Source organism: Canis lupus, chromosome 21 (genome assembly GCF_003254725.2).
Source record: "Canis lupus dingo isolate Sandy chromosome 21, ASM325472v2, whole genome shotgun sequence".
Classification (NCBI taxonomy): Eukaryota; Metazoa; Chordata; class Mammalia; order Carnivora; family Canidae; genus Canis; species Canis lupus.
Genome location: NC_064263.1, coordinates 31,150,252 through 31,177,929, shown reverse-complemented (window position 1 = coordinate 31,177,929; position 27,678 = coordinate 31,150,252). Strand labels below are relative to the sequence as shown.

The following is a 27,678-nucleotide window of genomic DNA, read 5'->3' as shown; positions in this document are numbered from 1 at the left end:
CAAAGGTGAAGGGTAGAGGGAGAAGTTGACTATGCAGTGAGCAGGGAAGCCCAAGATGGGAGTTGATCCCAGGATCATGACCTGAGCTGAAGGCAGACACTTAACCAACTGAGCTAGCCAGATGCCCTGAGAAGGTATTTTCAAATCACAAATCCAATAAAGGGTTAGAATCCAAAGTATATAAAGAACTTATACAACTCAACATGAAAAAAAACCCAACAACAATCCAATTCTAAAATGCACAGGGGACCTGAATATTTTTCCAAAGCAGACATTAGATGGCTAACAGACACATGAAAAGATGTTCAGCATCACACAACATCAGAGAAATGTAAATCAAAACCACAATGAGATATCACCTCACACTGGTCAGAATGGCTAAAATCAGAAACACAAAAAATAAGTGTTGGCAAGGATGTGGAGAAAAAGGAACCCTTGTGCACTGTTACAGGAATGCCAGCTGGTATAGCCACTATAGAAAACAGCATGGGGTTTCCTCAAAAAATTAAAAATAGAAATCCTATATGATCTAGTAATTCCTCTACTGGATATTTAGCCAAAGAAAAGGAAGACACTAATTCAAAAAAATATATATACCCTTATGCTTATGCAGAATTATTTATAATAGCCAAAATATAGAGGCAACCAAAATGTTTATCTATAGAGGACTGAATAAAGACAATGTGGTGTGTGTGTGTGTGTGTGTATACACACATATACACACACGTATATATGCATACATATACCCACACACGTGTATACATATGTCTATATATACACAGATGTATACATATATATACACCCATACATACACATATGATGGAATACACTACTTACTAAGTCATAAAAAATAATGAAATCTCACCATTTGCAACAACATGAATGGATCTAAAGGGGATCATGGTAAGTAAAATAAGCCAAAGACAAATACCTTAAGATTTCACTCGTAAGAGGAATTTAAGAAAAAAAAAAACAAAAACAAAGGAAAAAAGACAAACAAAAAACCAGAGTCTTAAATACAATGAACAAACTGGCACTTGTCAGAGGGGAGGTGAGGGCATTGGGTGAAATGGGTGAAGAGGCTTAACAGTACACTTAGGATGATGAACACTGAATAATGTATAGAATTGTTGAATTATCATATTGTACACCTGAAACTAATATAACACCACATATTAATTATACTAGAGTAATAAAAAGAAATAGATACACTCTCTCATAGAGAAGTGGAATTTATTTTTCTTTCTCTTGAAAATGGGCTACTCCTGTAACTGCTTAGCCAAAGAATGTAGAAGTGATACCATGTCACTTCCAGGCCTGGCCTTTAGGAGACTAACGATTTCCAATTCCCAGGATATTCCCAGAACCTGTTGACATGCTATGAGAAACCCGTGCCTCAAGAAAAGACCACATGGAAGTGCCATGGTCCACAGGGCAAAAGTTCCCACTAACATCAATGTCAACTGCTAGCCATGTGATAAGTCATCTTGACCATTCCATCCCAGCAGAACACTGTATTCTCAGCCACATCATATGAATCCTGAGAACTCCTAAGTCAATTCACAAAATTGTGATAGTTAATAAAATGGTGGCTGTTTAAAGTCAGTAAGTTTTGAGGCAATTTGTTAGAAATAATCGGTAACTGAAACTGACACTGTTCCAGCAGTATTTACTGATTGGAAAATACCTAAATGTGTTCTCTAAGTAAATCTCTGATATTCTCATATTTCTACAACTCATTTTTCATATAACTCCTTTAGTCCTTTTAAAATCACTTTCATATTATTTTGTTATTTTCAAATCAGTACTAACATATAGGAAAGCTACCAATATTTTTATTTTATATCTGGCCATCTTAACAAAGCTCTTAACAGTTTTGACAACAAGTTTCTTGAATTTTCTAAGTAGAAAAGCTATCATTTACAAATAATAGCCTTTTTTCCTTTTTTCTACTAACTTTCTCATTTTTTCATTTATGTCTTTCAGGTCAACATTAAACAATTATAGCAACAAACACTCTTTTCTATTGATTTTAGTGGAAACACCACAGTTTATCTTTACACCCATGATTTGTTCCCCTTTTGCCCTAAACAGATTCTGAATCATTGTCTTATTCCTACCAATCCCAAACTGATAAACTATGCTTTATCTACAAGACTTCGTCCCTAACTCTAATTTGAAACAAAAATGAACACTTTAAACCTTAGCTATCATCCCAATCTTGGGTGTCTGCTCATAACTCCCCTGGAGACTAGCCTACGCTAGGCCAAACCATCTCTGCCTTTCTTTGGCCTATCTGAAAGTTTCCCCTAAGTTTTTTTTTTTTTTTTTTTTTTTTAAGATTTTATTTATTTATTCATGAGAGACACAGAGAGAGAGAGACAGAGACACAGGCAGAGAGAGAAGCAGGCTTCATGCTGGCAGCCTGACGTGGGACTCGATCCCGGGTCTCCAGGACCACACCCTAGGCCAAAGGCGGCACTAAACCACTGAGCCACCTGGGCTGCCCTCCCCTAAGTTTTCAAATCATTCCAGTGGCTTATCTGTGTTTAGTAGATTAAAATCCACAGGATTCTTTTTCACAGGTTTTGACTAATTAAGCTGTCCAAAATTTGACTTTATATTTCTGTCCAAATTTACCTTAAACTGTTTATAATAAACTTGGATCATTAGCACTTAAATCTAGATTTGCCTCTGATCATCTGACGAGCCTTGAAAGTATATATATGTGCACATGTGTGTATATGCATGTACATTCCATGTAGCTACACTGGGCTTCTCACAAACAGAGTGATGTCAAGCTAGTTGAAGTAGTGGCTACTAACTTCTAAGACAAAGAAGTGGCAGGTTCAAGTCTACATGCTAGACCTGGAAATGGCAGTGTCACTTCTGCCGCATTTTATTGATTAAACACAGTCTAGTGCTAGCTGAGATTCAAAGGGAGGGGAAACATAGTCTGCATGTTTTTTTTTTTTTTTCTAACTGAAGTATAGTTAACACACAATGTTACATTAGTTTCAGATGTACCAAGTCTACATCTTGATGGAGAGAGAGATAAAGATTCTGTAGCCACCTTTAATCCACTGTAATCCATTAACCCTTTCAGAAAATAAATTACATTTACCAAGGTAAATTCTGGATTGACTGACAAGTATATTTAAATGATGAAATAGATGGAATCAGAAAGAAATTAGGAAATAGGTTTCTAGTTTGGGGATGGAAAAATTCTTATGCCTAAAAATAACAGATATAAAGCACTGGGTATAAGATAGACATAATGATAACATAAATTTAAAAAATATGTACAGCAGACACCATAAATAAAATAAACTTCAGTGATATTTCATTTGCCATAACTGTGATCAATAGTGGGAATTTACATAAGATCTTACTTAAAAATTTCTAAGGTCTTAATAGATAAAGGACCTAAAATCATTTACTAATGACAAATGACCAAAACAAATAATTTTTACCTTTCTCATAATCCAATATTTATCTAACCATTTTTTTCCTTGGTTCCTATAAATGTGCAAAAACTTGAGAAATAAAGGTAGGGCAAAAAGACACATGGTCCTTACCTTCAAGGAACATAAAGCCTAATGTGGAAGACAAAGACCTATACAGATACGAGTAAAATATAACTGTGATACGTGCTAAAAAGAAAATTATGATCCTATGGAAGTATGTAACAGAAGAAACTATTCAAGACAGGTTTTCCTGAGGAAATGTTAAACTGAGATCTGAAGGAAGATGAAGAGTCAACTAGGCAAAGAATGAGAACGAGCACTTTATGTAAGGAAGCCGCATGTACAGAGGCCCTGAGTTGGAGGGCCAGCCGCACTCAAGGGTCATCTGGAATGTGTATCCTATGGAACTCTTTTCTCTGCAGTCTTTCTTCACCTATCAGAGTGCTTAGGACACAACAGATGCTAATATTTATATGGTGCTGACTACAAGAGCAGTGTGGTTTGGGTGTAAAGAGTGAGGGGAGGATGCAGTGTAAGGCAAGGTTGGAGAAGTAGGTAGGGACTAGGTAGGGAAAAGCAAAACTGCAGTCTACATAATGATTTAAGCAAGTACAGGACAGAATTCAATCTCTTTGATTGCAATGTGGGTCAAACACTGGAGCTGGGGAAAAAGCCAAGAGACATGGCAAGATCATGCAGTATGATGAATTAAAAGATTGTGGGGATAGTGTAGAGGAGAGATGATGACGGTACATGGACTACAGAGAGAAGTGCAGACATTCAGGGGATATTGAGAAAGATAAAATAATACCAAGTATTAGAGAGATGAAGAAGTGTCAAGGATAATACACTACACTCTGTAACTGGATGGACAGCAGTGCCATTCACTCAGGGAACAATGAAGGAGGACTGAAAAGGAAAAAGTTATAACTTTGGTTTTATAGAACTGGTCATCTTTCAGACATCCAAGAGAAATGTCACATATCTCTAAATTTTTCAATTCTGAGAAGAAGCCTAGACTGGGGACACAAACTTGTAAACTCACCTACACTTGTGTGTAGTAAATGAAGTTGCAGTTGTGGATATGATAACTTAGAGAAGAAAATACAGAGTAATAAAAGAAGACAAAATGAGACCAAATGATAAGAAACTCTGAAATTAGAGCTAGAGAGAGCAAGTCTCCAACAGACAGAGAGAAGGGTCAGAAAGAGAGGAGGAAAATTGGAAGTTTTACAGGAACCTACAAGTGTTTTAAAAGTGAGGAGCAGGTAATAGAGGCACTTGCTGTGGAGAAGTCAGTGGGACAAGGAATGAAAAAATATCCACTGGAGTTAGCTACAAGAAAGTCATCTATGATCTTAGTAAGGATTGTTTCAGATGGAGATCTGGAATAAGTTAAACTGGAATGGGGTGAGGGATAAATGCTGAGGAAATGAGACAAGTATAATATATTTTGAGAAGTTTGGCAATAAAGAGGTGGAAGAGAGAGTAATAGGTTGAGAGAAAAAAAATTTAAATCCTTAATGACCTGAAAATGTTAAAAAGCTAATGGGAGGATGAGGCAGAAATGGTAAAATCTTAAGTGAAAAAAGGCAGGGGGAAAAAAGGCATGGGGTCCACTGGAAGAGGGTGGGAATTTACCTTAGAAAGGAAGAAATTAAATAATTTGCCTATCAAATCAAAGATTTCAGGTAAACAATATGGTTCTAGGGTGATAATAATAAATAGATAATACATTATCAGTGACCTATAAACTGGTATAACCTTTCTGTAGACAATACAGCACAAAGTAACAAGACTGTTAAATATATTCATGCCCTTTGATGCTGAAGTTTCTCTTCTAATAAGGTATATCCTATTGCCAGATATGCCTGAAAACTTGGCAACAACCTGAATGTCCTTGGGACGCCTGGGTGGCTCAGCGGTTGAGTGTCTGCCTTTGGTTCAGGGTGTGATCCTGGAGTCTCGGGATCGAATCCCACATTGGGCTCCCTGCATGGAGCCTGCTTCTCCCTCTGCCTATGTCTCCGCCTCTCACTCTCTCTGTCTCTCTCATGAATAAATAAATAAAAAATATATTTTTTTTAATAAATAAAATCTTAAAAGAAAAAAACCTGAATGTCCAACAGCTGGGGGTGGGGAATGGTCAAATATATTATGATACATGTATATGATGGAACATTACATGTGAATTAGAAACCACATTTCCATAGACTAAAGTGACCCAGGTAATTGCCCATGGTATTATATAAGGTGAGAAGACTGACATATATAAAATGACATATCCTTGACAAACTCAATTTTGGAAAAATAACAAATTTTCACAAGCCACAAAGATACATCATCACACACACACACAAAAAGCCTAAGAAAATATATCAAAATGGGATCCCTGGGTGGCGCAGCGGTTTGGCGCCTGCCTTTGGCCCAGGGCGCGATCCTGGAGACCCGGGATCGAATCCCACATCGGGCTCCCAGTGCATGGAGCCTGCTTCTCACTCTGCCTATGTCTCTGCCTCTCTCTCTCTGTATGACTATCATAAATAAAAAAAAAAAAAGAAAGAGTGGGAGAAAAATAAAAAAGAAAAAGAAAATATATCAAAATGTTAGTACTGAAATAATAAAAAAAAAATGTTAGTACTGCATAGCTCTGGGTAGTGAGATTATGTGGTGAGTTCTATTCCTCTTCATATTTTTCTATATGTATTAAAATTTATATTAAGCACACAATAATAGATAATCTCCCACAAACAAAATGTTAATAAGAATAAAGAGATTATGGGGTGTCTGGGTGGCTATGTTGGTTAAGTGTCTGCCTTCAGCTCAGGTCATGATCTCAGGGTTCTAGGATCGAGCTCCCTGCTTGGTGGGGAGACGTCTCCTGCCATTCTCCCTCCTACCTCCCCACCCCCGCTTGTGCTCTCAGGCTCTATCTATCCCTCTGTCAAATAAATAAAATCTTAGAAAAAAAAAAGAAAGAGATTACAATGAAGGTAGAAAGAGAGGGCACAAGAAGTTCTATGGTAAACAAAGGAAAAATGGAAAATTACTAAAGTCACTCTAGTATAAAGCAGAGCTTTTCATTTTCTTTAAAAGAATATGATTTAATATTACGTTGGCTAGTTTGTTGACATAGTGCTTACTATGTGCTAGGCACTGTTCTAAGTGTGCTACCCATGTAAACTCACTTAATTTTCACAGGAATGTGGAAGAAAATACTGTTACTAATTCAATGCTATAGATGAGGAAACTGGCAGATAAGTTGCTCCAGGGCACACAGCTTTAAGTTTAGTTTCTATGATCCTCAACATTCTTTTGCCTCCCTACTTAAGAAAAAGAATCTGTGAACGAGAAGGAATGATGACTTTTTTTCCTTCAAAGCTTCAGCAGTCTTGCTGTTACTTCCTCAACTCTTAAAAGCTGTTAACAGTACACAGTGTGTTTAACAAAGAGAAGCTTCTTACAAATGCCTCGTATCTGCCTGGTTCTTACCAAAAACAGATGTGCTTGGGATTTCTTGCTCCATTATCCATCTTCTTTCCTTACTCTCCAAATTGGAAATCTCAGCTGGTTTGGAAAGCAGAGGTTCTATTCATGGGGAAAATGAAAAAACAACAACAGGCAGACACTTCAGATATTTTTACAGGGAAAAGATTGCATCCTTATGTAGTAGTCAAAGAGCTGCTGAAATATAAGGCCAGGGGTCACCACAGACCTGGGTATTTCTAGCTCTTCCACAGAAAGGACTTCCCCTCAGATACAGCAGGAAAATCTGCTATTGTGCCCAAAGGATATTAAGAAACCTGAACCCAAACCCAAGTGCCCTTAACCACCATAGTAGTCCTATAGTTTTTAGCAGCAGATGAAGAGACTACTGATGGGCAGATGGGGGAAATACACAGAAGCCACCTTGATGCAATGAATTCAGGTTCTTATAGTTCTCCAGCATCACATCCCTGTACAGGTTCTTTACAGCAGGGTCCAGTTGTCCCCACTCTTCCTCGCTGAATTCCACAATCACATCTTTGAATGTTACTGGTTCCTAAAACATTAAATTCCTTTTTAATCAAAGGGAACTCCCGAAAATATTAATAGAGGAGAAATGAATTTGGAAAGGATAGGCTGCCCAGAATATGTAAGAAACAGACAAACATTTGGGGTTCTAAGTGATGAAAATCGAAGTTATATTAGAGGTCTATCAACCTGGTACTCTTGTGAGGGCTGCAAAAGGAAAATCAAGTGTAGTCCTAATCCCAAATTTTCATTTTGGTTGAGAAAAATACAGTTGGAATAATTGTGGAATAAAACATTACTATAGAGTAAAAATACTTGACATAAAAGGAATTCAGAACAGAAGGAGTTTCAGGTAGATTTGATGGGACTTTGTAATGAAGATGGAGCTTCTGCTAGCAGAAGAGGTAGGGTATTTTCTCTAATTGAGAAATGCAGTCTGCTAACTCCTTCCTATTCAGGGCTTCCGGCCCAGGGACATCTCATCATGCAGTCCTTTCCTGATTACCCAAACCAAGTAGCCACCCTCCTCATTGGTCTCTACTGTATTATGTTTATTTCTTTTCTTTGTAATAATTATTACTATCTGCAATTATCTTATTTGCATGTGTGCACCTATCTACTTCTACTGACATTTCCACAAAGGCAGGGGGTTTCCTTTTGTTTATCATCATATTCCCAGTCCTTAGACAAGTGGCATATTGGGAACTACACAAATATTTCTTATGAAGGCCTTCACACCAGCAATTGTTGCACTTCTCTCCCCAGGATTCTCAACCTTGTCATAATGGGCACCTTCGATCACAATGAAATACACGAATCTCTTTCCTCACTCTACCTCAGAGCCAGATGACTCTAAGACATCACATGACTTTATGAGTAAATCATCTACATTAGTTTTGCCTACTTCCTCCTCACTGTCTTCCTCAGTCCTCTGCAACCTGGCTTTTATTCCCATGTATGACAGTATCTCCACAATGCTTAGGAAATAGGTACTCTTCAGGCTAAATTTTCCTGAATTTTTAAAGGATTTATCCTTGAAATCTTCTCATCTTTGGCTTTTGGTGACATCCTATCTTCTTGGTTTTTCTCTACCACTTTGATGCTTTCATTTCAGTATTTGAGGTTTCCTCTGCTCCTGCCTAATCAATGACCTTACTCAGGATACTGTCCTTGGCTCCCTTCACTTTTAATTTTTTTTTTTAAGATTTTATCTATTTATTCATGAGAGACACAGAGAGAAAGAGAGAGGCAGAGACACAGACAGAGGGAGAAGCAGGCTCCATGCAAGAAGCCTGACATGGGACTCTATCCAGGGAATCCAGGATCATGCCTTGGGTCAAAGGCAAATGCTCAACCGCTGAGCCACCCAGGTATCCCCTTTCACTTTTACTTCTAAACATTCTCTGGTGGGCTCTATTTCTATAGCTTTATCATCTATAAACCTGAGGGAAAAGATGCACAGAAAAATAGAAAGATTAAATATTTTCCAGAGAGTTCATCACCAACTAAAACAAAATGGATCCAATGTCTTATGGGAGAAGTAACAGTCTTATGTCCTTAGATGGACCTATGTTTAGAAAAAGTTCAAAAGCCAAAAAGAAAAAGGTCATTCCAGTAAAGATCCTAATTCACCTGGGAATTGACGTTTAGTGAGTCAGCATCCATTTTCTCCTTAATGCTCTCCTTCTGGAGCAGGACAGAATCCTTGCAGGGTATCTCTGAGGAAGATGAAGGAAAACATTAGGGAGATAAGGTTTACCCTGGAGAAACATTTAATGATTATAGTAGTTTAAGCACATAGGAATCATCTTTAGAATTTTGGAAAAAAAGCCATGTCAGCCCCTACCAGCAAACAGAATCTCCAAAGGTTGAGAGCTCAAACGCTATAGTCTTTAAAAGCTCTAATAGTGATTCTGATTAGGGAGAAGAGGGATTAGGGATTAGGGATAATTAGAATTATGTCCTAACTAAAGTCATTGCTTTGAGGTAAATTTTGAAATTGAAAATATGCATTCTCAAAGTTTGTACTTCATCAAGGCTGTTTTGAGCATTTGGAGTCCTTTGTAATTCCATATGAATTTTAGGAGTAGCTTGTCTATTTCTGCAAAAAAAGGTAGCTGAATTTTGATACAAATTTCATTCAACTGCAGATGCTTTAGAGAGCATTATCACCTCAATATTAAGTCATCCAATACATGAATACAGGCTGTCTTTTTAAAATTATTATTTTTAAAGATTTTATTTATTTATTCATGAGAGACACAGAGAGAGAGGCAGAGGGAGAAGCAGGCTCCATGCAGGGACTCGACGTGGGACGTGGGACTCGACATGGGACTGGATCCCGGGTCTCCAGGACTACACCCAGGGCTGAAGACGGCGCTAAACCGCTAAGCCACTGGGGCCACCCTAAAATCATTTTTTGATGAAAAAAATTGATAGGTAATCCAGTCTCAGGGATCCCAAGGGCTGCTGACAGGCTCTGCAGGCCTCTCTGGGTACTCAGGGGCAGTAGCTATGACCTTTAAACCAGTTGTCTTCCATTTGACTTGTGGAGATGAGTGGGCAGTTGTAAATAAATGCCTGTGGCTTTTGCCATCAAATCTTAAAAAACAACAACAAAAAGTCACATAAAGATGGACCTACGCAGTTCAAACCCATGTTGTTTAAGGGTGAGCTGCATAACAACAAATCAAATGACAGTAAAGACAGCTTTACTGCTTCCTTTCCAATTAGGATGCCTTTTACTTCTTTTTCTTGTTTAGTTGCACTGGCTAGTACCTGCAGTATAATGTTGAACAGAAGTGGTGAGAGTAGGCATCCTTATCTTGTTCCTTAGCCTAAGGGCAAAGCTTTCAGTCTTTAACCATTAAGTATGTTGTTTGCTGTAAGTTTTTCACAGATGCCCTTTATCAGAAAGAAGAAATTCCCTTCTATCCCTAGCATGTTGAGTGCTTTTATCATGAAAGGGCATTGGATTTTGCCAAATGCTTTTCTGCATCGAGGTCCTTGAGATTTTCCCCTTAATTATATTAGTATGGTATATAATGTTGACTTTCATATGTTGAACCATCCTGTATTCCTGGGATAAATCCCTTTTGATCATGGTGTATAATCCTCTAAAGTGAAGTCTCCAACTATTAAACTTGACCTCTTTCTCCCTTCATTTCTGTCAGTTTTCTGCTTCATATTTTTGGGGGCCTGATTGTTCCAATTCTTGCTCAATTACTTTTCTGAACTGATTTGCAAAGTCTATATTCTTTGTTGTATGTGTCCACTTAAGTCTGTTCCCTTAGCTTAGTGGTCAGCTCATGATTCCACAGAGATTTCCTTAGATACCTGAAACCAAAAAACCACACACACACACACACACACACACACACACACACACCCATTTCCTAATCTGCAGATGGGCTGTGTGTGTTGAAGCTGGCCTTCAACACTTAGCTAGATAATTTTTCAATTTTACCTTAATCTTTAGTTCCTGTTTATGAAAAGTCTGAAGGTCAGCCAAAAGTGACAGTTAAGGCCTTATCACATCTTTCTGAACATGTGCCCAGCCTTCTAGATCTCTAGGAATACATATGAACTTTTCAAATCCCTTATTCCCAAAGCATCTCATACCCCAACCTTTCCTCCCAATCTTTTTGTGTTTGCCTCAACAGTTATTCACTGTCTTAGGTGGCAGAGGCTAACACATTTCCCATTAAATGCTTTGACAAATGCCCTGCCCTGTAGGTGGCTTACCTCTGTCCTGGGAGAGTTCTGAGTCAGATAAAATAAGAGCAAGTCCTTGGGGTGGGTTCTTCAGAGAGCCAAGACAGATTAAAAGAAACTAAAAACCTTTCTCCTCCTCTATTACCTAGCAACCTCTCCTTTCCTCCTAAACCGAACTTCAATAGTCTATAATCATTATCACATTCATACCTCATCCATCTGTTTTTTTTTTTTTTGGGGGGGGGGCGGGGGAATGTGATAGGGAGAATAATAGACCCCAGAGATACCAACACCCTTAATCCTTGGATATACTGGCAAAAGGGACTCAGCAGGAACGATTAAAGTTAAGGACCTTGAAATGAGGAATTACCCTGGATTATTTGGGTGGTCACAATCTAATCACATGAATTCTAAATAACTGAAGTTTCCTAGCTGTGGTCAGTGAAAGTGAGAGACAGTGAGAGATAGTGAGAGGGAGAGAGAGAGACACAGAGAGAGCAAACATGCTCAACTGAGCAAGTACATGTACTGTGACCAAAGAATGGAGCAGAAGAGAAAGCAGCGTGGAAAAGACATGGCTCGTCATTGCCAGCTTTGAAGATGGGCGAAGGGAATCATGAGGCTCAGAAAGGAATGCAGTCCTACCGAGGCCTTGATTTTTGTCCAGGGAGACCCATGTTGGACTACTGATCTACAAATGTGTAGTAAAATACATTCACATTCTTTTCAGCCACTAACTTTGTGGTCATTTGTTATAACAGTAACAGAAAACTAAATATAACTACAAATAAGCACCACTTCAACTCAATCTCTGAAACTTTTCCAGAGTTTAACAATTACTTCATAATCAACAATTTCAGGAAATTACTTTCAATACTTAAGAGGAAAACCTTTTTGTCACACCATTTTTGAACACTCCCTTCTTGAAGATTTCTTTCTTAGCTCAAGATACTAACGCTTCTTGGTTCTCTGATGTCCTAGGTCACAGTTTTCTAGCCTGCTTAACTAGCTTCTCTTCTTCTGTTTAGTCCTTTATTTCTTTTTCAAATAAGGACTAAACATAGGAACAATAACAATATCACTGTTCCCAGTCAATAATTCCTTGTCAAATATCCAATTAATTGCCTCATGACTTATAAGGTTCACACATTTATGTGATTGATCATACATCTTTTACATTAATTTCTAAATCCCTCTTCCATACCCCTACTTCTCCTTTAAAATTATTTTGTTTCAGAGAGGTGCCTAGGTGGCTCAGTCGGTTAAATGTCCAACTCTTGATTTTGGCTCAGCTCATAGATTATAGGGTCATGGGATGAAGCTGTATGCTGGGCTCCACACTCAGTGCAGAGTACTGGAGGTTCTCTCTCCCCATCTCTCCCTCCCTCCCTGCTTGTGCACATGTGCTTGCTCTAAGTAAGTAAAATCTTTAAAAAAAAAAAAAAAAAAACAGAAACAAAATTATTTTGTCTTAGAAACTAGACTGTCCTGTAGTTTCTCAGAGTTTAAATTTTACTAATGGCATTCCCTTGGTATAATTTAACATGTTCCCCCATCTTCTGTATTTCCTGTAATGAGTAGTTATATCTGCAATTGCCCTTAAATATTGATGCTCCCTGAGGATATATTTTTTTCCTACTTCTGTTCGTACCTATAAGTTTCCAAACCCACAGAGACCTCAAATTAAACAAGCCACATAATTACTGTATAAATCCCTTCCCATAAAATCTGCTACTTATGCCCCATTCTTATAAAGCAAGAACATGCACATTTGCATCAATCTTATCCCACTCACACCTTATATGCAGCCCATAATTCCTTCAGGCTCAAACTCCTCTGTTTTCCCAATACTCCCTCATCCTTTTTAAAAATTATTTATTTATTTATTCATGAGAGACACAGAGAGAGTAGCAGAGACATAGGCAGAGGGAGAAGCAGGGTCCACGCAGGAACCCCACTGTAGGATTCAATCCTTGAACTACAGGATCATGCCCTGAGTCAAAGGCAGACACTCAACCACTGAGCCACCCAGGCATCCCTACTCCCTCATTCTTTAACACCTCATCTATCTTAACTGTTTTTCCTGTTTTCAGAGCCCTCAGGTCTATCTTTTAAACAAGATGTTGATAAACTTCTTCTGCAAAGATTCAGATAGTAAATATTTTGGGTTTTGCAGGCAATACAGTCTCTGCTATAACTAATCGACTCCAGTCATAGCATGAAAGTAACTGTAGACTAAATGTAAATCAGTGGATGTGCTGTGTTCCAAAAACACTATTTCCAAAAATATTTGGCCTTTGGGCCATAGTTTGCCAACCACTACTCTCTAATGTTATCAAAATGACATTTTAAAAGGCAAATCATATAATTTTACTCCCCTACCCATTCTGTGAGATCTCATTCTCTATTTCTATTTCCTACAGAATAAAATCCATGCTTCCTGATATAGGAAAGTCCTTCAGGATCTGGACTTGACATCTTCTAGCTTCAGAAAGAGATAATTTATTTTCATATGGGAAGAGTCAATGACTTTTTTTTAATGCTCTTTTTGCCTTTTTACATGAGGTATAATTCACACATAATATCATACAGCTGACCCTTGAACAACACGGGTGTCAGAGGCACTAACCTCCTGAGCAGTTGGAAATCTGCATATAACTTTTGACTCTCCAAAAACTTAACTACTCATAGTCTACCACTGCCTAGAAGCCATACCAATAACATAAGCAGTCTAATGCACATTTTATAAATGTATTACATATTATATTCTTACAATAAAGTGAGCTAGAGAAAAGAAAATGTTAAGATAATCATAAGAGAAAATACACTTACAGTGCGGTGCTGTATTTATTGGGAAAAAAAACCCCACGTATAATTGGATACACAGTTCAAACCCATGTTGTTCAGGGGTCAACTGTATTAGCTTCAGGTGTACAATGTAATGCTTCAACATTTATGTACAATGCAAAATGATCATCACAATAAGTCTAGTTAACATCTGTCACCATATATAGCTACAAAACTTTTTTTCTTGTAATGAGAGCTCTTATGATTTAATGTATTAACTACTTTCAAATATGAAATACAGTATTATCAACTGTCACTACCCTATACATTACATCCCCACGACTTATTTACTTTATACCTGGAAGTTTCTATACCTTGTGACCCTCCACTCATTTTGCCCACCCTCCATCCCCACCTCTGGCAACTACCAATCTGTTCTCTGTACCTATGAGCTCATTTTTCTTTTTTTTTCAAGATTCCACATAAAGGTCAACAATTCTATTGACAATGTTCTACATTCTCACCTTTATCGTTAAGCATTTCAATCACATCCTCTATGAGGGTCACCACTTCTTTGCTGTTCTTTGGATGTTGTAAATTCACCCAAGTCCTGATGTCTTCAGGGAGAATTGTCAGAAATTGCTCTAGCACTAACAGCTCTAGAATCTGCTGCTTTGTATGAACCTCTGGTCTCAGCCACTGAAGACAGAGCTCCCAGAGTTGGCACAGGGCTTCATGAGGCCCAGACACTTCCAAATACTGGAAATGTCTGAACTTTTGACGAGAGGCCTCAGAGTCATATGTTTCCACGACTGGGATGGATTCCTGTTGCCAAGATACATCTGATCTCAGGGCCTCACTTTGTTCATTTAGAATCAGGTTTTGAGGTTTTGAGATAGCCATCAACTTGATCAGAGGCTGCATCTTCCTATACAGAACTCCCACTGTAGTTCAAATTTGTCTTACTAGAGGATAGTAATTCTTGGGCATGGGCTAAGCACTTGTATACAATATGTGTGCAGTGTGATTTCAGCCAAGTTCTACCTCAAAAAGAGAAAACTTCCAGGAGCTTCAGACACAAAGTCAACAGTCAGGTACCTGAGACAATGAAAAAAAAAGACACCAATATGACCTATATATAATGAACATGTTTTAGCAGTGTTAAAAGATAAAATAATACAAATAATATTCTTAAAATTGTCTAATAAGATAAATATTATGGATTATCCTTCCATTCTTGTTTCTTTTTTTATAACAAGAAAATATGCTGTCTCTTCCCCTTAATCACCCACCAAAAAGACAGAAAACACAGACAACACACAAAAAGTGACAATCCTTTTAAAACAAACCTCATAATTACAATTAGATTTCTCCTGCATCAGGCGACAATACATTTTTGCATTAAAACTAAGCAAAATACATCTTCAGAAAGATACTCAAGTTATTAAGGCTTTACACTAGTGATGCCTAAAAATATCTTTCTAAATTCTCACTAAAATATCAATAAGGTTATATAAAATGAGTATAATTGCAAACACTCCTAGAAATTAAGAAACAATTGTTTAAAAAATAAGAGAATAAATATGAATCATTTCATTGTCAGGGATAAATAAAAAATATATTCCAATGACACAAAAATAGATACATAGATAGATAGGCCAGGAAGAAACCCATATCTATATGATCAATTAATCTATGACAAAGGAGGTAAGAATACACAATGAAGAAAGGACAGTCTTTTCAATAAATGGTGCTGGAAAATTGGACAGCTACATGCAAAATAATGCAAATGGGCCACTTTCTTATACCATATACAAAAATAAACTCAAAATGGATTTAAAGATCTAAATATGAGACCTGAAGCCATAAAACTCCTAAAAGAAATATAGGCAGTAATCCCTCGACATCAACCTTAGCAACATATTTATGGATATATCTTCTCAGACAAGAGAAACAAAAGCAAAAATAAACTACTGGGACTACATCAAAATAAAGACCTTTTGCACAGTGAAGGAAAGCATCAACAAAACAAAAAGGCAACCTACTGAATGGGAGAATATTTTTGAAAATGACGTATCTGATAAGTATTTAATATCCAAAATATATAAGGAACTTATACAACTCAACACACACACACACACGCATATCACATCACACTTCAATTAAAAAATGGGAAGAAGAGGGACGCCTAGGTGGCTCAGTGGTTGAGCGTCTGTCTGCCTTCAGCTCAGGGCATGATCCTGGAGTGCAAGGATTGAGTCCCACATTGGGCTCCCTGCATGGAGCCTGTTTCTCCCTCTGCCTGTGTCTCTGCCTCTATCTCTGTGTCTTTCATGAATAAATAAACAGAATATTTTTAAAAAATGGGAAAAGGAACTGAATAGACATTTTCCCAAATATATACAGATGGCAAACAGGTACATGAAAAGATGCTCAACATCACTAATCGTCAGGAAATGCAAAATAAAACCACAATGAGCTATCATTTCATACCTGTCAGAAAATGGTTAGTATAAAAAAGGCAAGAAATAACAAGTGTTGTTAAGAATGTAGAGAAAAGGGAATCTTGTGTACTATTGGTGGGAATGTCAGCTGGTGCAACCACTATGGAAAACAGTATGGAGGTCTGTCAAAAAATTAAAAATAGAAATACCATATGACCCAGTAATTTCACCATTGGGTATTTAGCCAAAGAAAATGAAGACACTAATTTGAAAAGATATATGTACCCCTATGTTTATTGAATTATTCACAATAGCTAAGATACGGAAATAACACAAGATGAATGTATAAAGGAGAGGTAGTATACATGTACAATTGAATATTAGTCATAAAAAACAATGAGATCTTGTATTTGCAACAACATGGATGGATCTGGAGGGTATTATGCTAAGTGAAAATAAGACAGAAAAAAAAACAAAATTTCATTTACATGTGGTATCTAAAAACTAAAATAAATGAGCAAACAAACAAACCAAATAGACTCAACTATAGAGAATTGGTACTGCCAGAGTACAGGTGGGTGGGGGGATGTGAAAAAACTTCAGTTATAAAATAAGTCACAGAGATGAAAAGTACAGCATAGGGAATATAGGTAATAATATCATAATAACACATGGTGACAGATGTTATTGTCACTTGTGTACAATATATGTACAATCGACTACACTTATCATGGTGGTCATTTTAAGTACTGTATAGAACTGTAGAATCAATATGTTGAATACTAAAACTAATACTGTATATTAATTTTACCTCAATTAAAAAAAAAGTGCATTCCCAGACTATAATGATTAGGAGTTTTCATTTGTTAGGACTCACTATGGGCCAATCTGCAATGTCCACCAGGGAGGTTATAGGCTCAACTAAACATGTAGACACACAAGACTACATGGGCTGTATTTGGCACTAGTTTGTTCAGAAGGCCACTGGACAGAAAACACAGCTTACTAGCAGAGTAACTAGCACTGTTCTTCTGTGGGAGTCCTCATAGAGTATAGCCAAATGAAGAGATCCACATCTTGTGCAGAAAGCATACTGACTGAAAAGCCTTCCCATAAGAGCCAGTATCTTTTAAAAACTTTAAGAGCAGAGTACTCAGCATTCCCCCAAAAGCTTGCCCAATTATGAGAGTCATTACATTCAGAGAAGTTCAGATACAGCTTTCTATCCAATTTACAATTCTCCCAGTCTGGATGTAATTCAACTTTCAGGGTTCACTTTTATTACCCATCTCTAAGCCAGTGGTTTTCCGGGGACATTTGGTACCAGGGGAAATCTGACAATGTCTGGAGACAGTTTTGGCTGTCACGGCTGGGGGGCTATTACATGCATCTAGTGAGAGAAGCCCAGGAATCCTGCTAAACATCCTAAAATACACAAGACAATGCTCTAAACATAGACTTATCCAGTCCAAAGTGTCAGTAATTCCAAAGAAAGAAACCCTGCTATAGAGAATATACAGTGACTAAGAGTACATACTTTAGAGTCCTACTGACCTGAGGTTAAATCCCAGCTGTACTAGTTACTACATGTATAAACTTAAACAAATTATTTTACCAAACCTTGAGTTTTCTCAACCGTAACGTGGATATAACAATACCCATCTGACTGAATTATAGGGATTAAAAGAACACCCATTCACTTCTTGGCAGATAATAAGCACTCAATATCCATTTTGTTGAGAGTTTATCATTATAAGTGGATGTTGAATTTTGTCAAGTGCTTTTTCTGCATCTATTGAAATGACAGGATTTTTTTCATTTTCTTAATGTGGTATATCACATGATTGATTTGCAGATATATTTGCAAATCATATATCTGATAAGAGATTAATACCCAAAATATATAAAGAACTCACACAATAACAAAAAACAATGTTTTAAAGACATAAGATTTGACTATTTTTCCAGAGAAGAGATTTGAATGTTTTTCCAAAGAAGATATGCAGATGGCCAACAGATATATAAAAAGATGTTCAACATCAATAATCATCAAGCATATGCAAATCAAACCACAATAAGGTATCACCCCATAACTGTTAGAATGATTATTATGAAAAAGACAAGACATAACAAGTGTTGCTGAGGGTGTGGAGAAAAGAGAACCCTTGTGCTCTGTTGATGGTGGTGTCACTTGGTGCAATCACTGTGGAAAACAGAATGGAGGATCCTTAAAAAATTAAAATAGAACTACCCTATGATCCAGCAACTCCACTTCTAGGCATCTATCCAAAGAAAATGGAAACACTAATGGGGAAAGATATATGCACCCTCATGTTCATTGCACATTTATAATAGCCAAGATATAAAAACAACCTAAGTGTCCATCAAGAGATGAATGGATAAAGATGTTTATCTACACACACACACACACACACACACACTCACAGAAATATTATTCAGCCATAAAAAGAATAAAATCCTACCACTGGCAACAACATGGATGAACTTTGAGGTCATTATGATAAGTGAACTAAAGTCAGAGAAAAAAAATACTGTATGATCTCTCCTATATGTGTAATCTTACAAAACAAACAAAAAGACAAGCTCAAAAAACAAATTGGTGCTTGCTGGAGAAGGGTGGCAGGTGGAGAAATGGGTAAAGGCGTCAAAGGTTTAGGAAAAAAAAAAGCCTGAAGCAATGGGCAAAGTATCAATTTTCAATACTTTCCATTGTGTTTTATTGGAATCATATAACAACCATTAAAAACCCAGACACAGCACTCAATAGACTATTATCTATACATGTATAGGTCTGCTTATTAGCAGATCTTACAGATTGGCCAAAAGTTTGTTCACAAAAGTATTTCCTGACCTCATCTGTTGGCAATGTCTACTTAAAAGACCACTCAACATTCAAATATGGATTAGTAGACAGAGGGAGAGAACAATATATGGAGACCTATGAAAAGACAGTATAGAAGGAAAAATGCACAATGCTCAAAAAAGTCAAAGGAAAAAAACATTTTATTTTATTTTTATATATTTATTTTATTTTTTATTTATTTATGATAGTCACACACAGAGAGAGAGAGAGAGAGAGGGGGGGGGGGGGGCAGAGACATAGGTAGAGGGAGAAGCAGGCTCCATGCACCGGGAGCCCGACATGGGATTCGATCCCGTGTCTCTAGGATCGCGCTCTGGGCCAAAGGCAGGTGCCAAACCGCTGCGCCACCCAGGGATCTCCAGAAAAAAACATTTTAGAATGCAACTTTCTGAAGAAAAAAATAGAAGTATGGAAATGAGTGGAATCTGTAAGACTAAAGGCAGAGGAAAATATACAGTAGCACTGTACTCTGTTGATAAAGTTAATTCCTATGGAGGTATAGGTTAACAATTCTGATACTGCTATACTGAACAATAAGTGGATCGCAGATGATGAGAGGCAGGTTTCTCCATGTTTCAGTAGTTTACAGATAATCAAGGGAAGGAAATAAGAATGACCCAGGCAGTAATGAATTAGAGTTGGAAATATCAATATGAACCTATATTTAGCTTAATACAGGTAAAAGTGGTTACATACAGAAGTACTTATAGATATTTGTATATACAGGGGTTGGTATACACACATATATTTCCTTGCTCTGTCAGCTGAGTGGACCTAGAAGCAAGAACATCCCAGAAGCAACAACACTTAGTTCCCAGATTTCGTTTTTTAATGTAATACAAGGAACCAAGGCTCTATAGAGAAACGGCTTATTCTAGAACTGGAGCAAAAGATATACGCTGGAGCATCTTGAAGTATTAGAAACTAAATAAGAGGGCAGCCCGGGTGGCTCAGCAGTTTAGCACTGCCTTCAGCCCAGGGCCTGGTCCTGGAGACCCAGGATCAAGTCCCACGTCAGACTCCCTGCATGGAGCCTGCTTCTCCCTCTACCTGTGTCTCTGCCTCTCTCTCTCTCTCTCTCTCATGAATAAATAAATAAAATCTTAAAAAAAAAAAAAAAAACTAAATAAGAGCTCAAAAACAAAAACACATGTACTGGATCATGTCATATACGTCCAGGAGTCAAGTGAGAGAACTCCCAGGGGCCAAAGCTGAAACAATATGAGCAATAACCTAAATCATAAAATTAATACTCATAAGCAATATAGATATATATGACTGACTGAATCAATCAATAAATAGGGAAGAATAGACCAATCTCTCATGCAGAAGAATTCCAAATATTTATGTAGATACTCAGCCTTCCAGGAAGTGGAGCATAACTCTGTCCCTTGAGTTTGGGCTCTGCATAGTGAATCCCTTTGGAAGAGTATATATGGAGGAGGGGAAAAGAGTAAATTTATAGTGGAGAAAGCTGAAAAATATATATCAGCCATGTGATCAAAGTTAATATTAATAATGACAGGTCACGCTGGCAGTATGTACCTTTGAGATGATGTGGTAGAAACAGCACTTTATCTCTGTGATTTTCCTCTCCCAGACCCATAACCCCAGTCTAATTATGAGAAAAATTCTAACAGACAAATGCTAATAGATGGGCTTCCCATACTATACCTGACTAGTACTCCTCAAAACTGTGAAGGTCATTAAAAGCAAGTCTCAGAAACTGTCACAGCCAAGAGGAGCCTAAGGACATATGACAACTTAATGTAATGTGGCATCCTGGGTGGGATCCTGGATCAGATAAAGGTCATTAGGTAAAAATCAAAGAAGTATGATTAAAGTATGGACTTCAGTTAACATGTCTATATTATTTCACTGACTGCAACAAATGTACCGTACTAATTTGTTACTAATAGGGGAAATGAGTGTGGGGTATGTGGGAATCCTTTGCACTATATTCTCAATTTTTCTGTAAATCTGAAATGATAAAATAAAAATTTTATTTAAGATATTAAAGACACTTGCCTGATGTATTCATATTCAAAAGGATGCATGGTAAATTTGTAGAACAGAATTAGGGAGTCATTTGGTAAAACAAGAGGAGATTAAGATAAATATCAAAATGGATTAAGAGACTGACAACCTTGATTGGAAGGAGTAAAGAACAAAAGGGACACTTCACTGAACCAATGATATGACAGACAAACCTAACAGTCTCTCCCGAAATGCTGAGGTAAAGGGAGAACAACATTTTATGGTATAAAGCAAATTAAAATTATAGAGAAATTTTTTCAACTCAAAGTGATCCATGCATATGGCAAAAAGAAAAATGATCAAAAGCATATGAGAACTTTTATGATGAAAATCAAGTGTTCCACCCCACTCTCATTTCTATGCCCAGGTTTACTACAGAGAGGTGAGTTTTATTTAATTATATTTATTTTTTAAAGATTTTATTTATTTATAAATAAGTAGTTTAGTTTTCTTAGTTTTCTGTTCATACTTAAGCATTAGGGTGACTATTCCAGAGGGTCATACCAATTTCTACTTCTGTTGTATCAGTAGATTGGTTTCCTAATGGGCATCTACTCTGGGAGATCTTCCAAAGGCCAAGTATAAACAATGCACAGAAATACAATGAATTAAAAAGCACAAATGCATTATACCAGACAAAAATAAAACATTAAATGACCAAATTATGCTGAAATATGGCTTCCTAAATGTGCCAAATGACATAATTGGAATATATTTATCACATATTCCTCAGAAAACGAAAGATGAAATCAACAATGAGATGCTAGAAACAGTAGAGATTATGGCAACTTTCTAAATCCTTAGCAAGATAAACTAAAATTAAGTAACAATATAGTAGATATGCAAAATGTATTTAAGTGTGATATATAAAACGAGATAGCACTTTTTAAAATAAGATTCTTTTTTTAAATTATTTGACAAAGAGAACAAGCAGAAAGAGCACCGGGCAGCCCTGGTGGCTCAGCGGTTTAGCACTGTCTTCAGCCCAGGGCCTGATCCTGGAGACCCAGGATTGAGTCCCACATCAGGTTCCCTGCATGAAGCCTGCTTCTCCCTCTGCCTGTGTCTCTGCCTCTGTGTGTGTGTGTGTGTGTGTGTGTGTGTGTGTCTCTAATGAATAAATAAAATCTTTAAAAAAAAAAAAAAAACAAGCAGAAAGAGTAGCAGAGAGGGAGAGGGAGAAGGAGGCTACCTGCAAAGCAATGAAACACATATGGGGCTCCATCCCAGGACCCTGGGATCATGACCTGAGCTTAAGGCAGGCACTTAACCAACTGAGCCACCCAAGCGGCCCTACAATGTAAGTTCTACTCAAGCACTTTTGAAAATGTTTACAAAAGCTACTATATATTTTTTTAATTTATTTTTTATTGGTGTTCAATTTACTAACATACAGAATAACCCCCAGTGCCCGTCACCCATTCACTCCCACCCCCCACCCTCCTCCCCTTCTCTCACCCCTAGTTTGTTTCCCAGAGTTAGCAGTCTTTACGTTCTGTCTCCCTTTCTGATATTTCCCACACATTTCTTCTCCCTTCCCTTATATTCCCTTTCACTATTATTTATATTCCCCAAATGAATGAGAACATATAATGTTTGTCCTTCTCCGACTGACTTACTTCACTCAGCATAATACCCTCCAGGCTACTATATTTTAAGTTACAAAAATCCTCAAATAAAAAGTATCTACCAGTTGTAGAGACCACCTTTATTATTAGAATGAAAACTAGAATTTAACAGAAACAGAAAAAACATTCTCAACTAATTTGAAATTTAAACTTTGCTTCTAAAATACCACTCAAATTCAAAACAATAAAAACATCACACATCATGAGTGAAGTAAGTCAATCGGAGAAGGAGAAACATATGGTCTCATTCATTTAGGGAATATAAAATAGTGAAAGGTAATAAAGGGAAAAGGAGAGAAAATGAGAGGGAAACATCAGAGAGGGAGACAGAACATGAGAGACTCCTAACTCTGGGAGATGAACAAGGGGTGGTGGAAAAGGAGGTGGGTGGGGGGTGGGGGTGACTGGGTAATGGGCACTGAGGGGGGCACTTGATGGGCTGAGCACTGGGTGTTATGCTATACGTTGGCAAACTGAACACCAATAAAAAAAAAAATAATTGGGGGGAATCCCTGGATGGCTCGGCAGTTTAGCTCCTGCCTTTGGCCCAGGACGTGATCCTGGAGTCCGGGAATGAGTCCCATGTCGGGCTCCCTGCATGGAGCCTGCTTCTCCTTCTGCCTCTCTCTCTGCCTCTCACGAATAAATAAATAAAATCTTAAAAAAAAAATCACACATCAGAATCTATAGAGAACAGATCAAGTTCCACTGTTAGGCGATGTCAAAGCCTTACATACGTACTTGTTTAAGTTCCTAAACAAGAATGAGTCAACTGCAAGTGCAAGTGAGAAAACTGCAAGTGAGAAAAAGCAACAGAATATAGTGGGAATGGATAGGCTGAAAATATAAATTAATAACTCAGTCGGTATCAATAATTAAGGAACCTGAAGGTCGGAGACGTTCAGGAGGACCTGCTTGCAGTGAAGAGTCCAGAAAAGGAGCCGCTGGACGACAGAAGGTCAGCGTACGGCTGAGACTGCGAGCAGCCTCGCGCTGTGTAAGCGATGAACACTGGGGCGAGCAAAGCCAAGAAGGGTCGGAGTTTAACCTCTGCAGTGAACGGCCGCCTCTCAGGACGGCGGTGGCAGGAGCGAGGGAGCTTCGAGTGCGAGCCAGGCCCACGGACACGGAGGGCGCGACAGGCGCAGGCGGCGGGAATCCAGGGCACTGAACCAGGGGCCACAGGTTCAAGGGATTTTCTAGCACCGAGGACTCAACAGGTGCCAATCATGCGCAAGGTACTTTCTGTGGGTGAAGAGGGTTGTTTCGTAGAGCAAGTTTACATGTCAACTAAAGAGCTGATAGGCAGTGGCCTAGGTAAAACCCCTTCGCGCCTGGCGCAGGGAGAGGGGCGCAGAGGGCCCGGTGCACACGGAGCGTCTGAAACCGAGAAAGACGCCTCGAAGCGTCCGCACTGGCGGGAGGTCAGGGATGACTGGGAAGAAGGCCAGTGGGATGCAGACTTCCCACCGCGTCTGCAGTCGACGCACCCAGCCCCGTCACCCCGGCCCCCAAGCACCCCCGCCAGCCGCCCGAGGCCCGCAGGCCGCCCCCGCAGCAGGGCGGAGAGGCGGCGCCGCACGCGGCTCCCCGGGCTCCGGCGCGCACCCCTCCTCCTGCAGCCCGCGCCTCCCCGCCGCCCGCGCCCCCCGGGGTCCCGCACACACTGCGGGGCGCGCGCCCCAACCCGCGGACGCGCCGCAGCGGGGCTCCCCGCGCCGCACAGCGCGTCCTCACCGCCACCGAGCCGGTGGTCCCTGGGCGCGGCTCCCGGCAGGGCTCCGTTCCGTCCGCCCGGGCGCCAGGGGCGACGGCAGCCGCGGAGGCCGTGCGGCTCCGGGCGGGGGCAGCCGGCGTGGGCACTGACGCCCGAGCCAAGCAGCAGGGCACAGCCCGCCCTTCCGCGCCGCCCGGGTCCTGCGAGTCCCAGAAGCCCAGGCGCCCCCCGCGACCCCGCCCCCGGGCGCGCGCACGCGCACCAGCCCTGGAAGGAGCCCCCAGCGGCCCCCGCGGCCCCAGGCCACCTGAGAAGACCCCGCTCCTCCCCAGCTCCAGGTCCCGCCCCCAAGCAACAGGCCCCGCCCCTCCTCGTCTCAGGCCCCGCCCCACATAAAGCCCCGCCCACTCCTATCCCCAGGCCCCGCCCCCTCCCCATCTCCAGGCCAGCCTTTCCCTAGGCCCCACCCACCCGTAGAAGGCTGTCCAACCAGGGGGCTGGGAGTGGGCGGCAGCAGGCCACAGTGAGGGTGGAGGCGAGGGTGAGGTGCAGGGAGAGTGGTGTATCATACATTCTTAGGTTCCCCCATCCCATCCGTGATAACTGGCCAAAATCCTCTTCATCTCCTCATGTCACCCCCAACTCATTTGCGTGGAACCAACAAACAAAGCTAAATTTTGAAACATGCTGCTTTGTATATAACATGGTGGTCATTGATTGATTGATTGATTCATTCATTCATTCATTCATTCTGTTTTCCATCTAAATAAAAAGTCTCGCGGAAGGTCATGAGTTCAGTTTGGGCTTGTTAAGTACGAGATAATTCTGGGTGATCCAAGAAGCATTATCAAATAGACAGATGGATGGGGAGGGTCCGCAGCTTATTGGTGTCTGAGGCCAGAGGTGTACACTTTGTGTCTGTTCTGGGTGGATGATAGTTGAGGCTATGGGGGAGAATGACATTGCAGAAAGGAAGAGAAAACGAGAAAACACTCAAAGAGAAGGTCCTGGCTTGAGGCCCAGAGGAAGACTCCACAGAATCAGTCACAGAGTTTAAATCTAGACCATGAATTCATCAAGGTAAAACAAAAGGGGAACTAGGAGCTTTTTGCTAACCTCCTCTGTGCTCACTACTGTCTTAAGCACATTATACGTAGCATCTCACTCATCACCACAAAACACTGTAAGGTGGAGATTAGCATCCCCAATTTGTTGCAACTAAAATCTGGCAAAGTTAAGCTCCAAGCTCAGATCACTTCTTACTCAGATCACTGCTGTTCACTCAATGATATTTTCCAAGATTGGGGGTAGGGTGTGTGCTATGAATTGTTTGTAATGAGGCTGACCTTTATGAAAGTCATAATAATGTAGCCAGGCAAAATTTATATTTTAACTTGTAAGTATTGCCAGGAAACAGGCTCAAAACCCAGTGAGAACAGGGAAATGGAAGAGGCACAAAGGAGGACAGAGAACACCCAGACCTTCTCTCCAACTTCTCATAGATATGAGGTTTCTGACCATGTGCCCTCAAAGGTCCCCTGAAGCCCTGAGTCCGCTATCTAATTGAACAAGATAATTTTTGGTTTCAGTCACTTCACTAAAGGTCCAGATTTTTTTAATGGAACAATCTTGTAAGGTTTCCCTCAATATATGACGTTCATTGTTCAGGTAAAGGACTCTCAAGCTCTCTGGGACTTGATCCTTGAGATGCATGCAATTGATTGCTACAAACTCCATTTCCTTCTAGCATCATGAAAACCAGATCTTCCAATATGGACCCATCTGCATTTATTTAATAAAAAGTACAGGGGCACCTGGGTGGCTCAGTTGATTTAGTATCTTTCTTGGGCTCTGGCTGTGATCCTAGGGGTGGAGAGCCTCTTCCCTCTCTGACTGCCACTCCCCCTGCTTCTGGCCTCTATGTAAAATAAATTAGTATCTTTCTTGGGCTCTGGCTGTGATCCTAGGGGTGGAGAGCCTCTTCCCTCTCTGACTGCCACTCCCCCTGCTTCTGGCCTCTATGTAAAATAAATTAATATAACTTTTTAAAAATGGTGAGAAAGCTAGACTTGAGACAATACGTTTCCTACACTAATATTCTTTCAGCAAATTCTTATTGAGAATCTAATTTGTGGCAGATACTGTACTAGCAGTTGCATTATATTAGTAAACACAATCAGAAGAGGACACTATATTTTATAAGATTTTATTTTTTTGTTTGAGAGAGAAAGCATGAAACGAGAGGGGCAAGGTTGGAGTGAGAGGAGAGAAGAGGGAGAGGAGAAGCGGTATTTGGTTTCACAGGCCATGTGTAATGGCCATATGTCAGTTTTTGGCTTCTGGTCATTTGGGTTGCCTTTCCACATTTATGGTCTTCTGTGTGTCTTGGGCTAGTTGGAGCCTGTCTCCCATCTTACAAGCTGAATACATCTGAAATTCAGTTTCTTGTCTTCACTGCGGCTATGGTTAGCTTGCAAGGTGGAGTCACGCAGTCTACATTCTGAAGTAGCTCTAGTGACATGAAAAAGCAAGAACAAGCCGTCTCTGTTGTTTTTTAAAAATAAACTTTATTTTTTTAGATCAGTTTTAGGCGTATAGAAACTGAGAACACCCTGAGTGTTCATATGACACTTTCCCTTATTACTGACATCTTACATTATTATTATTGTATTTGTTACAATTAAGGAAATCAACATTGAGGGCAGCCCAGGTGGCTCAATGGTTTGGTACCGCCTTCAGTCCAGGGCCTGATCCTGGAGACCCGGGATGGAGTCCCACATCTGGCTCCCTCCATGGAGCCTGCTTCTCCCTCTGCCTGTGTCCCTGCCTCTCTCTCTCTCTCTGTGTCACTCTCATGAATAAATGAATTAAATCTTAAAGAAAAAAAAGAAAATCAACATTGATATCCCATGATTTTAAGATTTATTTATTTATTTATTTATTTATTTATTTATTTATTTGAGAGACAGCAGGGGAAAGTGCCTAG

The 27,678-nt window shown here is 39.5% G+C and overlaps 1 protein-coding gene across 20 annotated transcripts in view; it reads right to left on the bottom strand.

Annotated features, from left to right (window-relative positions):
* ZNF215 (zinc finger protein 215) overlaps window positions 1-27,678 on the bottom strand; it is a 219,763-nt gene that overhangs the window by 4,917 nt on the left and 187,168 nt on the right. For 5 of the 20 annotated variants that reach the window (XM_049098678.1, XM_049098674.1, XM_049098677.1 and 2 more), the window contains 4 exons: window positions 14,507-15,080; window positions 9,114-9,199; window positions 7,377-7,509; window positions 6,960-7,055 (listed from right to left, as the gene is read on the bottom strand). In XM_049098678.1, the coding sequence (XP_048954635.1) occupies window positions 6,960-7,055; window positions 7,377-7,509; window positions 9,114-9,199; window positions 14,507-14,906 (715 nt within the window). In that variant the 5' untranslated portion in view covers window positions 14,907-15,080. Of the gene's footprint in view, window positions 1-6,959; window positions 7,056-7,376; window positions 7,510-9,113; window positions 9,200-14,506; window positions 15,081-23,859; window positions 24,457-24,712; window positions 24,854-27,678 lie in introns of those variants that run through there. The other 15 variants (XM_049098684.1, XM_049098683.1, XM_049098681.1 and 12 more) reach the window with 10 other exon arrangements.